At 41.5% G+C, this 15,583-nt stretch overlaps 1 protein-coding gene across 3 annotated transcripts in view; it reads right to left on the bottom strand.

Annotated features, from left to right (window-relative positions):
- Nucleotides 1–15,583, bottom strand: part of tbc1d32 (TBC1 domain family, member 32) — an 89,406-nt gene that overhangs the window by 60,341 nt on the left and 13,482 nt on the right. For 2 of the 3 annotated variants that reach the window (XM_061900897.1, XM_061900896.1), the window contains exons 12-22: nt 12,728–12,815; nt 12,517–12,648; nt 9,814–9,903; nt 9,274–9,416; nt 9,062–9,189; nt 7,218–7,419; nt 6,790–6,872; nt 5,738–5,876; nt 3,942–4,029; nt 3,266–3,384; nt 1,518–1,637 (exon numbers count right to left, since the gene is read on the bottom strand). In XM_061900897.1, coding sequence (XP_061756881.1) covers nt 1,518–1,637; nt 3,266–3,384; nt 3,942–4,029; nt 5,738–5,876; nt 6,790–6,872; nt 7,218–7,419; nt 9,062–9,189; nt 9,274–9,416; nt 9,814–9,903; nt 12,517–12,648; nt 12,728–12,815 — 1,332 coding nt within the window. The remainder of the gene's footprint in view (nt 1–1,517; nt 1,638–3,265; nt 3,385–3,941; nt 4,030–5,737; nt 5,877–6,789; nt 6,873–7,217; nt 7,420–9,061; nt 9,190–9,273; nt 9,417–9,813; nt 9,904–12,516; nt 12,649–12,727; nt 12,816–15,583) is intronic. The other variant, XM_061900898.1, reaches the window with a different exon arrangement.

The raw sequence follows: 15,583 nt of genomic DNA, 5'->3' as shown, positions 1-15,583 counted from the left end.
CCTTCTTCAGCTTGACGGCATCCCTCACTGCTGGTGTCCACCAACAGGTTCTGGGATTACCGCCACGACAGGCACCAACAACATTGTAACCACAGGTCCAATCAGCCGCTTTGACAATAGAGGTGCGGAACATTGTCCACAATGTCCCGCACCTCCCTCGTGATATGTTCAAAGTTCTTCCGGAGGTGGGAATTGAAACTCTCTCTGACAGAAGACTCTGCCAGACGTTCCCAGCAGACCCTCACAATGCAGACCCAATAACAAAACACCACTTGGGTTTAAATCCGGGTGGCCATTCTTTCCAATCACGCCATTGCAGGTTTCACTGTTGTTGCCAACATGAGCGTTGAAGTCCCCCAGTAGGACAAGGGATTCACCCGGGGGAGAACCCGTCCCCCCACCCGAAGGCGGAGTGAGGCTACCCTTTCGTTCACTGGGTTAAAGTCCAACGTGCAGGCTTTGAGCCAGGGGGCAACGAGAATTGCCATTTCAGCCCGTCGCCTCTCACTGCCGGCAACACCAGAGAGGAAGAGAGTCCAGTCCCTCTCGAGAGAACTGGTTCCAGAGCCCTTGTTGTGCGTCGAGGTGAGTCCGACTATACCCAGCCGGAACTTCTCTACCTCGCGCACTAGCTCAGGCTCCTTCCCCCCCAGTGAGGTGACGTTCACGTCCCAAGAGCTATGTAGCCGAGGATCGAACCGCCAAGTGCCCTGACTCCGGCTGCCGCCCAGCTCACAATGCACCCGACCTCTGTGGCCCCTCCCATGAGTGGTGAGCCCATTGGAGGGATTGCCCACGTTGCCTCTTCGGGCTTTGCCACCAGGCACTCGCCATCGTGCCCCAACTGCGGGCCTGGCTCCAGAGCGGGGCCCCGGTGACCCTAGTCCGGGCGAGGGAAACCTTAGTCCATTATGTAGTAATTCCATAGAAGTCTTTGAGCTTGTCTTTGTCTGATCCCTTACCTCGGACCTGTTTGTCTTGGGAGACCCTACCAGGGGGCATGAAAGCCCCCGGACAACATAGCTCCAAGGATCATTGGGACACGCAAACTCCTCTACCACGGTAAGGTGGCAGCTCAGAGAGGAGCTGTGTGTGTGCGTAAAAGTGAAAACAAGAGACGATGCAGTGCTGTTAAAAGGCCCAATGGAAAGTGCAAAGATGCCCTCAAATGGATATAGGAGCAACTGCATGCTGTAGGAGAGCCTGTGTCAGCAATAAATGCTTGCACGTTGTGTGTCTGTGTGGTACTTGTGCACAATCTTTACAGTCGTTATTGTTAATGCAAAATCGCATACACAAAGCAGGACTCTGTTGTCACACTATTGCACGTGGCTGTAAATATTTTTTGCTGAAATACACAATTTGGTGTACCTCCAATATCTGTTAATGGAATATGCTGCAAGGCAACTTTTCATTGTTCTGAAATAATGAAAAAACAGACATATTCTATTATTTGTGTGTGTGTGTGTGTGTGTGTGTGTGTGTGTGTGTGTGTGTGTGTGTGTTCCTTCACTCACAGGTACAGAGCTGGGCACCTCTCTCAATGTGTATTCAGTCTTGTTGGCTAAAGGCTGTCCAGCCAGAAGCTGCCACACTGACTGGTAGGAGGAGAGCACATTGACCAGGGACAAGAAGGACTGGAGACACAAGGCGATCCAGCCAGACACACACGCACGCACGCACGCACGCACGCACGCACGCACGCACGCACGCACGCACGCACGCACGCACGCACGCACGCACGCACGCACGCACACACACACACACACACACACACACACACACACACACACACACACACACACACACACACACACACACACACACACACACACACACACACACACACACAGAACCGGGTCAAATCAGGAATTAGACAGAAGATAACAGCATTATTTATTCATTACATTTAAACCTCCATGTGTGTTTAAAATGCATGCGACACAGAGATCCAGCAGATGGTGCTACAGTAAAAAGAAGCTTAATGTGTGCGGCCATCGGAGAATATTGTAAACAAAATAAACAAAATCCATCCAACCATCAATTTCCAACGCTTGTCCCTCTCGGGGTCGCGGGCGGTGCTGAAATCTATCACAGTTGCACTCGGGAGAAGGCGGGGTACACCCAGGACAAGTTGCCACCTTATCACAAGGCCAACACAGATAGACAACATTCACACTCATGTTCACACACTAGGGCCAATTTTGTGTTGCCAATCAACCTATCCCCAGGTGCATGTCTTTATAGGTGGGAGGAAGCCGGAGTACCCAGAGGGAACCTAAGCTGTCACGTGGAGAACATGCAAACTCCACAAAGAAAGACACTGAGCCCCAGGATCGAACTTTGGTTGGTACATTTTTCTTTCATGCCCTGAGTTTCTAAATCAACACACCTGCTGGAATAGAGGTATTCTTTATTTCCTTCAGTTGGAGAAAATTAGGCTAACATTGAATGGTTGTTCTGTGAAGTTTCAGGAAGTATGGGGTGGTTTCCTAAAATATGTAAAAGAGACTGCATTTGACCCCGATTGAAAAGTAATTGAAATGTAGATAATTGAGGAACCTTTTGTCTGCTTTTGTGTATTGCTGCATCGTGTTGGGGACATTCAGGAGTGTAGTTGTCTGTGGCTTCATGTTAATATTTGCCTATACTTATTTGACTGATTTGATTTTTTTTTTTTTGTGGGTTACTTCTTTGGGGTGGGAACAGTGATACAACAAACATTTGACATGTTTGTTGTATCAATGTTAAATGGGTTAAATGGTAAATGGGTTGTACTTGTAAAGCGCTTTTCTACCTTCAAGGTCCTCAAAGCGCTTTGACACTACTTCCACATTCCCCCTTTCACACACACATTCACACACTGATTGAGGGAGCTGCCATGCAAGGCTCTAACCAGCACCCATCAGGAGCAAGGGTGAAGTGTCTTGCTCAGGACACAACGGACGTGACAAGGTTGGTACTTGGTGGGGATTGAACCAGGGACCCTTGGGTTCCGCATGGCCACTCTCCCAACTGCCCCACGCCGTCCCTGTTAATTGTAAATGTCGAAAAAACTTAAATGTTTAAAAGAAAATCATTGGTTGGTTTAAGAGTTGGACTGAGAGGCACCGTAGAAGCATCTTGGCGGCAGACAAACTGAAAAGAAAAATTATCCTGGAAAGCCACGAGCGACACACTTCACACACTAATAGCTGCCTTTATTTACTTGACAGCAGTTTATGCTGCAAGTGTGCATACACGCACACACACACACAATGGGTACCTTAAAGCAGCTCCCGTCGATTGGATCCAGGGGCGTGGACTTGGGGCGGACTACTCTTCCGTCTTCGCTGCCACACTCCAGAGCAGACCAGAGCTCCAGCACCAGGACTCGCACAAACCCTGGAACAACCCAATTCGATCTTACTTGCATTGTGTGGCAGTTACCACTTTCTCCATCATTCATGTTGCAGCTACCTGCAACAAGACCGGATTGTACCAGTATCACGCACCTCCTATACATTGAATGTGATTGGACGTGTACCTAATGAACCTATTGAAGTGTAGAATTGTGACAACAATGCTTCCTTTGTCATTTGATATCATACCATGTCTATGTACCTCTAGTTACATAAGTCACCTGTGGCAGTATTAAGTTAGCTCACAAATCCATACCTATTAATATGCACGTAAATGCTCAAGAGAAACACATCTTTTTACCTCTAAGTTCTAGTAATAGTTAGGGTGTTATGTCCTATGGCGATGTAAGTTGTATGCCAATATTTACTCAAAACTTTGATGTCTAACTGATCTGACTACATGCTCATACAAAATTGTTTGGACGAGTTTGTATGTCCAATCATTGTGTCCATTTTGCCATTCTATCACTGTTATGAGCTGACTAGACAAAACAAAGCCTTGACACAACCCAGCTGCATGTGTCACAGTGTGTTTCGTACCTGAACGGTGCAGGGCCGTCATGCCTGCCCCTGTTGCTGCCACCTGCGTAACCATGACACCATAGCCAAACTTCTCACAGCGGCTGACCTACAACATGCGAAGAAGGGAAAAGTAGCAAGAATCACATTGACTTGAACAGTCCACAGGCACGAGAACGAGTGTAATGGCAATGTCGGTTGAGTACAAAGCCGCTTTGCGTGAACCTATTACACGCCGACTTTTGAGGGAAGGCTGGGGCCCTTCACAACCTAAAAATTGACCTGAAAATTATTACACTCCTTAATTAAAATGCAAAACAAACAAGGGAAGCAATTACAAGAGTGAGTAAACAATGGCAGTAAATTGAATGCACAAGGGGATGCGCTAATGGTGCGCAAGGAATTAGCATTAGCCAGAGACAACCTGCAGGAATATTAAAGAGGATACCAGCCAGGCCTTGAGGGGGAGAAAACACTAGGGTTGCCAATTCCCTGACAAAGAAATACAGGACACCTTGTTGGCAGGGCCGACCTGATTTTCTGTAACTTTTTTTGTGTGTGAAAGTACTTTTATACTATTTGGATCAAACCTGAATTTACTGAGTTGCATGTTTTGGAGTAATACAAAAACACAGGAAACAAATCAGAATACCTCTTTTGGTGTTCTCCCATTAGCAGTGTCCACAGCGAGACAATTGCATGCTCATTTAGCCTGATGTTTATGCATTTAATGACTCTGGCTGGGGATCAAACCCATGCTCCCTGCCACAAAAGTCAGAGGTGTGTAAGACTCCACAACCAAGGATTTATAGAAACCTCTGAATTTTACACTGCTATGTTTCTCATTGTCACAGCAGGAAAGGACTGTGAACATATACCACAACGTTTTATAAAATGCACCCATTTTAAGTACAGCAAGGTGGTCTTGCCGCTGGGCCTTAGGCCTGTCGCACCTCCACCGGTGACTGTGGTGGACTGTGCATGGCAGGGGCGTCCTCTTCCCTGAGGCAGGCCTAAACCTGACTGCATACAAGAAAAGGTTTTGCTGCAGGGTCTTCAGCTGGGGACCACCTCTCATTGATGTTTCGCCCCTTAGCCCAGAACATCTCCCGGTGGCGGGGCAGTGAACAGGGACGTCTCCCTGACACCCCCCAGTCAAATATTAACTGACATTTTACAATTCAGTTGGAATTCTCACATTAATGCGGGACAAGTGCCTAGTAGGCTCAACACAGAACACATGTATGTATATGAGGCTTCCGTTTTTCAAGTGAAGGTTGGCGCCTTCAGAGTCAACAACATCCACACAATTGTTTGTTGGAAGAGGTTGTCCTCATTAAAAGATCAAGCCTGGACAGCCTCTGTGCATCTTGAGCTGGACTTCCTATGAAGGGTTTGTAATTTACGACATTATCAAGTGAAGATGAATCCATAAAAGATGCTGATACTCTTCCAGTGAACTGCATCAGCACTAAAACAAACGTAAATGTTACAGATTTTTCTGCTTGGACAGTGCCAAAAACTGTATCTCGCTCACGTAAATTTTAGCTCATATCGACCGCTTTACAACAGTGTGACTCAGCAACTGGAAAGTTTACAAGTCTTGCAAAGTCAACAAAATGTGTGCTACACTGATGTGCCCTTCCCTTCAGTTAACATGAGGGGCAACCATTCAAATCACTGTCGTTGTACCTCAGCCAGAAGCTTTTTTTCTCTGTATATGTGTGGAACGTGTTAGTATTCTACCAAAGGATGTTGTTGTTACACTCTTGATAATGCACACACACTAATGGTGTCATTTAATTAGGATAACTTACCTGCATCTTTTTGCTAAAGCGAGAGAACATGTGGGAGACACACTCCTGCAGGGCTCCAGTCTGCTGAAGCAGCAGCAGACCTTTAGGGGTGGCAGCAAAGTTCAACAGACTGTCCAACAACGTCTCCTCCCACATGAGCCTGCTCTCAATGTAAATGAGAACAACAACAAAAAAACATGATTAGTTGTGGCTGTCCTATCCAACATGGCCACCTGTCTCCCATTGTGTTCTCTTGTCGGTGTCAGGTTGTGAGGTTGTATAGTTCCATGTTTTAAATTATTAAAGTGCATGTAGATTTAGTTTACAACATCCTGCTTGACTGTAGCTGTTTGTAGGTTTACCTCCACCCTTCTTGCGCCACCTCTGATTCTCCATCTCAAAAAGTTCTGCTTGAAAGTTTCAAGTCAGCTGGTTATAGTTTTGCTACTCTCAATATATGGGATGCTCCAGTTAACTCTACACATTTATGACCATTTAGGAAATTAATAAGCCGGATAAACACACCTCACTCTGCGTGTACTGCTATTCCAAGCAAAGGGGAAGCTTCACAAGTTGTTACTGCCCTGAAGACATTAGCGGCGGGGTGTACAATAGGTAAATATTGCCATCAATCATCAACAATACTACATTCAAATGTCAATATCAACTTGTGGTCCACAACATGAGGTCTGATGGCACTCAATAAAAGAAAGATATTAAAGCTTACACTGACTAACAATAATTAATTATTCCAATTACAAATATTGACAGGATTTAAATAGTGGAGCATTACTTACTTTAAATGTCAATATAAACCAAATGGCCACAACATGAGGTCAAACTAATTGGAAAACAACTGACCCTTGCAAACATGTATTAATTTTTGCTATAAATATTGTTGCAAAAATTACTGTACTATGATATAAAGTAATTATGGTATCAGCAATTTAAAAAGTCAACTATTTAAAAATGTTGAGAGGGTGGGGAGTTATATTGACTCATATCAGAATGCAAAGCTAATGATGTGTAAAATATATAATTTAAAGGGCGCACAGGCAATTGTTTAGTCTTACATGTGCGGCATTTCTTGGGTGGATGACATTCCAGGGTTGTTTCCATTCCCCGGGGTCAGAACTCTTTCTGACAGAAGGCTGGTCTAGACTTTCATAAAATAAAGTGCCGTTAATATTAACCATATCAGTATTGATTATGTCACATTAAAATATATACTGTTCACACCCCTGGGCTGTGCTTAAGCAATCATGATCCTGCTACTGATTCATCACATGCAGCGAACCCATCTGACCCCATGTGTCACGTAGAACACGTTGTATGCTACGTGACAACAAATTATTGTTAATGATTAGCAACAAGTGATTGATTTCTGGAGTGAGCATCTTGGTTGGCAGAGTTGATGATTTTAATTTTGTTTTGGTCAGTAATTTAGTTAGTTCTTTATAAAAAAAAGTAAGCATTCATGACATGAAGGAAGTGCTGGGACCTTTCTCCAAGCAGCTGATGCAGCCTTGTGCAAGCCGTAGGGTCGCAGGACCTGCAGGCCTTCACAGGTGTTGTACATCTGCCTGCACACAAATATGAAGGCCCCACAAAGTACACGCGGCGTGTCAGCTTGCCCCAGCAATGATAACTCGTCATCCAGCAACTTCAGGGTGAACTGGACGACCACGTGAGCAGCAGAGGTTCTGCATGGAAGAGATAGAAGAAAGCAGTAATTCACGGGCTGATTTGAATGCAAAACCAATATCATCTCAGACTCAATTTCCTGACTTATTAATGCTATTTTAGGCACTTTGTGTCCCTGGGTACATCACAATGCTTCCTAATGTGAAATTAATCACGCTGAAGACATCTCATAAAGCCAAGCACAAATGAAAGCAAGGCTGGGCTTCTTTTTGTGACCATTCCAAAAGACAATGCTGCTCCATGTTTGACAAGCAGGGCCAATCCACATGCGGTGACTACTACTGATGGGTCAGACAATACTGAAGCATTAGTACATTGATCACAGTTCCACATTTCATATTCATTTCTGAACAGCTATTTGTTTAAAATACATACAGTATAAATTTGCTAACTGTATTTAATTCTCTATTTATACATTGGTGAGCAATATGTGGTATTTATTGCTATTTTTTTTGTTTTTCATTACGCTTTAGTTCTGTTACTGTATGTAAGAACATGCACTGCAACAACATAATTTTCCACACCAACAGAGTATCAATCAGTGCAATGTCAATACAGACTGTTAGTGTGTCACACACTCGCTGAGGTATCATTTACCCATCATTTGTAACTATAACAGCACCCGTTTAAGTCGGCATACCTCAGATTGGTTGAATATAAACGGTTGACATAAAATAGCCATTATTTACACATTTACCTTCTAACTTTGCCCAAAGCTCATAAGGAGAATGCTCAATAATATATATATATATATATATATATATATATATATATATATATATATATATATATATATATATATATTTTTTTTTTTTTTTTTTTCTTAACTAGGTTTCTTGACATTGTTAATCTACATTTGTGCCAATTTTGTTAGTTGTTTAAAGGAGAAAAGAACAAAGCATCTTTGGTCTGTGAAAGTTTTGAAGGTTAGTAGCCATTCTTTTTCTGATTTGACTAGTTCTTGTCACTGTAAGCGTGACAGGTTTTTGGTTATGGTAATTGTTTTTCTTTGTTTCCTTGACTTCCTGTTGTGGTGCTCTTATTTTGGCTTTATTTCCTGTTTGGTTTCTATGTTTTGCAGTACCTTTACTTTCTGTTCCTTGTCCGACCAGCACACCTGTTTTTCATGGTTGATTAGTTCTATTTAGTTCCACCTTGTCCCACTTTTAGTTGCTGGTTCATTGTACATTGTGGCTTCTTTCTGTGTGCTCCAGCAATTTGTTGGTCTCCAATTAAAATGACTTGTTATTACCTGCACACTGACTTTTGTATCTGCATCTTGGGGTCACACTGCAGTAAATATGCAGTATCGTGACAGTTCTTATCAATTTTTTGACATAAACACAAATCCGCTTTTACACAAACACACAAGCAATGAAGATGAAGTTGACAATACTACACAACACACCTCAACATAAACACACCAATTGTTCTATGAACTATTGGTGTGTCGACGCGGTCTTAAGCAGGTACATTTTAGTAAAAATAACACGGTAGACCGAGCCTTAGACAACTAGGACAAGTTGTCGACAAGCGTGGTCAACAAAAACAGGTTCCACTGTCATATCTCCAGGATCATTTAATGTCAAGGAGATGACAATTATAAACAACTGTAATTAATGTATGATCTCATTGTCTGACCTCTCGGCCTGGGCAACAAGCAGGTTTCTCTCATATAAGAAGAGCGCTAATCCTCTGTCTGTGTTCACCATACGAGCCAGGACGTCAGCAATGAGAGGCAGTGTGGACTCGGGACTTTTTAAAGTGGCCTAAAAACAGATCACAGTCAGCCAAAAAACTTTAGGGTAACCAGTAGAGGGGATGCAGGAAAATCACATTGCGGCTTCAGTCACCTGCTTGTCCCTGAGCAGAGCGATGACAGGCGCCAGCAGCGTCTCGATGACGGCCAGTTGATGGAGACACTCGTCGGCGCACTTCGTCCTCTCTGACATAATCCACAATGCCGACATCACCAGGCCACTGGGCGATAGCGAGTCTGACACAACAACAATGTTTGTTCAAAGGGTGTATGAGTTGCTTCAGTAAATACATGTCTGTTTAAAGAATTCCCATTATTATTCCCATTATTATTATTTATGATGACCACACCAGGCGGTCATGTCAATCTATGACTCGATTGTGATAACGTGAAGGCCGTTGGTTGCGTACATGACAATGAATGGGGCAATAGTAAGACAAGGTCTTCCAGGAGACGAGAGAAATTGTGTTGTGTGACTCAGTACAAGGTTACCAGATAAAAGATAGGCGTGCATGAGGAATGTTAGCTATACCGGACAAGAAGGGCCTTAGTGTTCCCTCACTCACGAGTTGATTCACAGTCTGAACCCTTTCATGTTGTTTATATTTTTGTGTTTGTGTGCGTGTGGGCCCACCTGTGAATGAGATATCACTGCAAAGAGGCTCTGGGTATTGGTACATGATGGTTATGAGGACGACAACCAGATCTGTCAGGCTGACCGGATCTGAAATAAGGAAATTACGTAGACACAATTAATTTGTAAAAGGAACTATTTATTTTAGTCTGTAAGAAGCCATGGTGACACATGTTCATATGGGTAAATATTGGTCCTTTACTTTGACTTAAAATAATTAAGTCTCAAAGTGGCATACAGAAAGCTTGTTAGAGTGATTGTCATGGACAATCATGTGACTATCACAGTCATATGGGTAAATATTGGTCCTTTACTTTGACTTAAAATAATTAAGTCTCAAAGTGGCATACAGAAAGCTTGTTAGAGTGATTGTCATGGACAGTCATGTGACTATCACAGGACATGCCTTTCCTAAACTAGCAGCATGTCAAATAAACCATCGCTAGCTAAGATCCCGAAGCTAATATTTATTGTTATTAATTTTGTTTTTTGTTTGTTTGTATTCATTACACTATTTAAATAGTATTCCTATATTATTCTATATATTTACTGTATTATTTCATATTGTATTGTTTTAAAGCCACTTAACAATTCATATTTTGAATGGGATGTCAAATATTACAATTAAACTGTTCTTACAATATATTTGCATATAAAACATGCTACACTTTTATACATCTAATCAGCCTTTTAGCTTTAAAATTGCTATGTCACAATAGCAAAATGAGTAATAATAAGCCACTCAATCAATTTAGCTTTTTCCATACATTAAATTAATGTTCCGTTTTTCATGCGATTCAAAGTAAAACTGTCAAGTTTAGCTATGTCAGATGTAATGCAACATCCCCGATTATTGAATTTCGTTAGTAGCATTTTAGAGAAAAAAGCATTAGAAACGTGTTTCATGTGTTCCACCATAGGTCTGTGGTATATAGCATACATATTTTTTCTTAAAAGTGCCAGCGCATCATCTACTAAAGGTTTGCATGTATCAAAACTTGTGCAATCTTGATATCACATGCAAAGCTGGAAGGGAGGAAAAGATGCAAATTAGCACACGCAGACTGATTTTTCGAGGCTGAAGCTGTTCTGTGCCGGCTGTTTTGCGTCTTTATTTTGTATGTATAGAAAATACTTGCAAACTGGCAGTTGCGCAGAAATAGCTGTGAGAAAGGAGTCAAATGTGCCATAGTTATGTCCTACATGTACTAATGTAAATATAAATAGACGGTGGACAATAAACTCATTAGACATTTGCCTGTAAACATAAATGGACGGTCAAAAATAAAATCATTAGACATATCATCGATTCAGCAATATCATTGTGAATTGTGAATTGTGAATTATATTTATATAGCGCTTTTCTCAAGTGACTCAAAGCGCTTTACATAGTGACACCCAATATCTAAGTTACATTTAAACCAGGGCGGGTGGCACTGGGAGCAGGTGGGTAAAGTGTCTTGCCCAAGGACACAACGGCAGTAACTAGGATGACACAAGCGGGAATCGAACCTGCTACCCTCAAGTTGCTGGCACGGCCACTCTACCAACCGAGCTATGCATAATGTATAATTGTACTGCTGCTGGATGACTTAAGGGCTTATAAAAAAAAATTAATTGATGTGTTTTGGTGGTTGCAATTGTTCTTTTTTTAATGGCATTAATGTTTTCATTTAGGAAATATAGCGTTACAATTTATCGCCTAAATGAAAAAAGATCTCGCATAATGCATTTCTTGGATCACTCCAAATGCATGAATGTGCTGCAGTGTTGTGATGGTCCATGGCCTCCACCGCGGAGCACATCGTAAGCGTGCTGAAAATGGTTTCTGTTGTCTAGATTGTGATTCTGTATTGCAGAAAATGTATTACATATTAAGAATTAGTACTGTCGACTTGTCCAGGGTGGACACCGCCTTCCGCCCTAATGCAGCTGAGATAGGCTCCAGCGACCCCCCTCCACCCCAAGAAGGGACAAGCGGTAGAAAATGGATGAATGGATGAATGTGTGCTTTTTCAACATTGCAAAACCCCATAGTTAAGAGCATAATAACTTCAATATAGAGGGAAATTTGAGTTTCCATGGGCAAATAATCACGGTTGTACACACAAAAACCTTTTTCAAATAGGGCTGCTTATGCCACTTTTACACTTGTTATCAATTGTGCATGCAGTGTTAGTAGATCACACGCAACACGCCCATTAAAAGTACACACAATATTATAGTTTGCACATCCTGTTTAGTGTGTAGTATTTGGATCTTAGTAGATCAGGTCATTTGTTTCTTATGGGTTACAGTCGAAAAACAACCTAATCTCAATTTAGTACACGTTATTCCCATTTTTATTGTCCATGAGAAGCAGCTCCACACCCAGAGAGTGTGGCCCCCGCAGTCCCTAACTTTGGATCAATAAAATAATCATTATGACGCAAGCAATATTTCTACTAGATATGATCTTAACAACCTCAATAAAGCAATGACTACAATTGGTCATCACAATCACAATCATCAATAAACATTCCTTCAGTTACATAAGACAGAGGGTGGCGCTGCTGTAAATACTCTAGATTATTTTTGTGGCCCGGACAGATTGTACACAATGCAATAAAACACAGGTGTGCATTGTGGGTTTGTGACTCCATGTGAAGCAAGAGTAACAAGGTTTTAAGATGTGATTACGTGATGTTAAAGGGATCTTTGCACCTTTGCGTGTCGGCACTCTGATGGGAAAGAGCTTCCTCCCGTTAGTGTAGAGGAGGAGTTTCCCCAGGATACTCAATGAATGGACAACCAGGGCGTATTGGAGCTCCTTTGCAGTGTAGATGCTCCTCTGGCCTGAAACATAAACAAGAGATCATTCAGATCAACTTAATTGTCTGCATGCTTACAATGTTTACTTCCTGTTCTGTCTCACCTGCGCGGTGTTGCTTTTCAGACTGGAGATGAGTAGAATCCTGGTCGGTTTCCAGCAAAAGGATGGACTGCTGCACAGCTGCCTCTATCTAAAAGTTGTTCAGAATAACAACTTAATTTAAAATCAGAAACATCTGCTCACTTTTTTGTTGTTGTTGCAAAACTTTACCTTTTACTGCTTTTATACAGTGCAGCGACAAGCGGGATAACATCGGATTTATTGACAGTTAATTTAGAGGCCATGCGGGGAGAGATTCAGCAGAAATTCTATTGAAAAGGCTGACAGGGAGTCGGGGGATTAAGGAATCACAAAAACTTTCTCCGCTCCGTCTGCCAGTTTGGCTGTGTGAATTACACACTTGGGCCAAGAGCTGACAGGATTACAAATTATTATGTTCATGCATCACAGCATATCATAGCAATGCCCCAAAACCATGCATTTAATTTTTATAATATATATATTCATATATAACATATGAGACATACATATTTTTACTGTTATGTTTGGATTATTTTTTGTGTATGTTATTTATATTTAGAGGTAACATCATTGCATAAGGCTGTGTACTGCTATCCATTTTCTATACTTCTTTCGTCAATAGGGTCATGAGTCAGCTGGAACCTATCCCAATTGATTTCAGTTGAGAAGCGGTGTACACGGTGCACTGGTCATCAGCCAATCACAGAGCACATATAGACAAACAACGCACTCACACTCAAACCTAAGGACAATGTAGAATTTCCAAATAATCTAATGTACATGTTTAGGGATGTGGGAGGAAGCTGGAGCACCCAAAGAAAACATCCGCAAAAAAAAGTCCAGACAAAGATGCCAAAACGTAGACCAAAACACTGTGAGGCCAACATGCTAACCACTTAACCACCGTGCAGCACCTACCCAGAAACCGTGCATTTATTTTGTATGAAATATGTTTTTTCTATATGGGCTGTCAAATGTATCGCATTACCTCATGCGAAAAATCACAGAATGTATAGCATTAATAATGTATAAACAAAGATTAATCACAGAATTTATTTTAAGTAAAAAAAAAATGTTTATGACATGATTCTGACAATGAAATTGCATGTATGTTTAAACATTGGGATATTTTTTTTATTTGATCTAAGCAATTTACTGTGGTTATTCAAAAAAAATGAGTGGTACTATTCAAAAATCACAAGTGTTATTAATCTGATTTGAAAAAATATTTTTTTGACAGCACTAATATAAAGCTCTCTGCTCTTCAGTGGACATTTTTTTTTGGTTCATTTCTTTTGTCAGAGCTACAATTTTAACTGTTGTGCAAAATACGAATGTCTACAGTACTGCAGAATATAGCTGGGTGTTGCCAAGGACTTCAAAATACCTTAGGTACCACAATACTTTAGTCATGATACAACACAGTATTGCAATATTGTATATATATACACATATATATATATATATATAGTTTATATACTGTATTTGAGTTTCCAATCATTTATACAACTCTTTTTTTTTTTTGATAGAGTGATTGGAGCACATACTTGTTGGTCACAAAAAACATCCATGAAGTTTGGTTCTTTTATCATTTTATTATGGCTCTATAAATGTGACCAAATCTGCTGGGTCAAAAGTATACATACGCAATATTAATATGTGGTTACATGTACCTTGGCAAGTTTCACTGCAGTAGGGCGCTTTTGGTAGCCATCCACAAGCTTCTGGCAAGCTTCTGGTTGAAATAAGAGTTGTAGAAATTATTGGAAATTCAAGAAAGCCATGACATTATGTTCTTTACAAGTATATGCTTGTATACATGTATACAACAGAGGAGCTGTTAACTTAGGAGAGTAGCGTACAGTATGTGTGTTTCGTTTTGGCTGAGTGACGTCAGTGAGTGAGAGGGCGAGTACAGAGAGAGAGGAGCGTGCGCACTGCTCAGTCGAGTGATGAACAGGTCCGGTTCTGTTCTGCAAAACTAATAACAAAGCATTAAGTAACCAGATTGTCACAAATTGGCGGCCTCGAATTCTGACCGGAAAGCGGATCTTAGCAGACCCATTGCGAGGTAAAGTGAACTGAAGGGAACGACTCCCCTTCGCTCCTCTACTGTGGTCTGCACCAGAGTGAACAGCAGGACAGGTGTAACAACATCATTACCTGTCACTCTTTAACTCTTTGTGCAAATCTGGATCGTGATTATTTAAATGTTTACCTACGTTTGATCCAAAGTTGGTAAGGCGTGTTTTAAAGCAACACTTGAAGCGTGGCGCTTCTTTGTGTAAAGCGTCACCTTTACCGTTAGTTTTGAAGCCCAAATATCTCCCCATTGCGCTTCACCACTCTCTTTAACCTTTAACATTCGAACTGTTAAACTTTGTTATTTTTTGAAAATATTAGCTCATTTGGAATTTGATGCCTGCAACATGTTTCAAAAAAGCTGGCACAAGTGGCAAAAAAGACTGAGAAAGTTGAGGAATGCTCATCAAACACTTATTTGGAACATCCCAGAGGTGAACAAGCTGATTGGGAAAATGTGGGTGCCATGATTGGGTATGAAAGCAGCTTCCATGAAATGCTCAGTCATTCAGAAACAAGAATGGGGCGAGGGTCCCCACTTTGTGAACAAATGTGTGAACAAATTGTCGAACAGTTTAATAACAACATTTCTCAATGAGCTATAGCAAGGAATTTAGTAATTTCACCATTTATGGTCCGTAATATTATCAAAAGCTTAAGAGAATCTGGAGAAATCCCTGCATGTGAGTACATTGCACATTGAATGCCTGTGACATTCGATCCCTCAGGCGGTATTGCATTAAAAACCGACATCAGTCGATCCCTCAGGCGGTACTGCATCAAAAACTGACATCA

This window comes from Nerophis ophidion, linkage group LG05, assembly GCF_033978795.1.
Source record: "Nerophis ophidion isolate RoL-2023_Sa linkage group LG05, RoL_Noph_v1.0, whole genome shotgun sequence".
Lineage (NCBI taxonomy): Eukaryota > Metazoa > Chordata > Actinopteri > Syngnathiformes > Syngnathidae > Nerophis > Nerophis ophidion.
The sequence above is the reverse complement of the archived record's forward strand: the minus strand, read 5'-3'. Positions and strand labels throughout refer to the sequence as shown.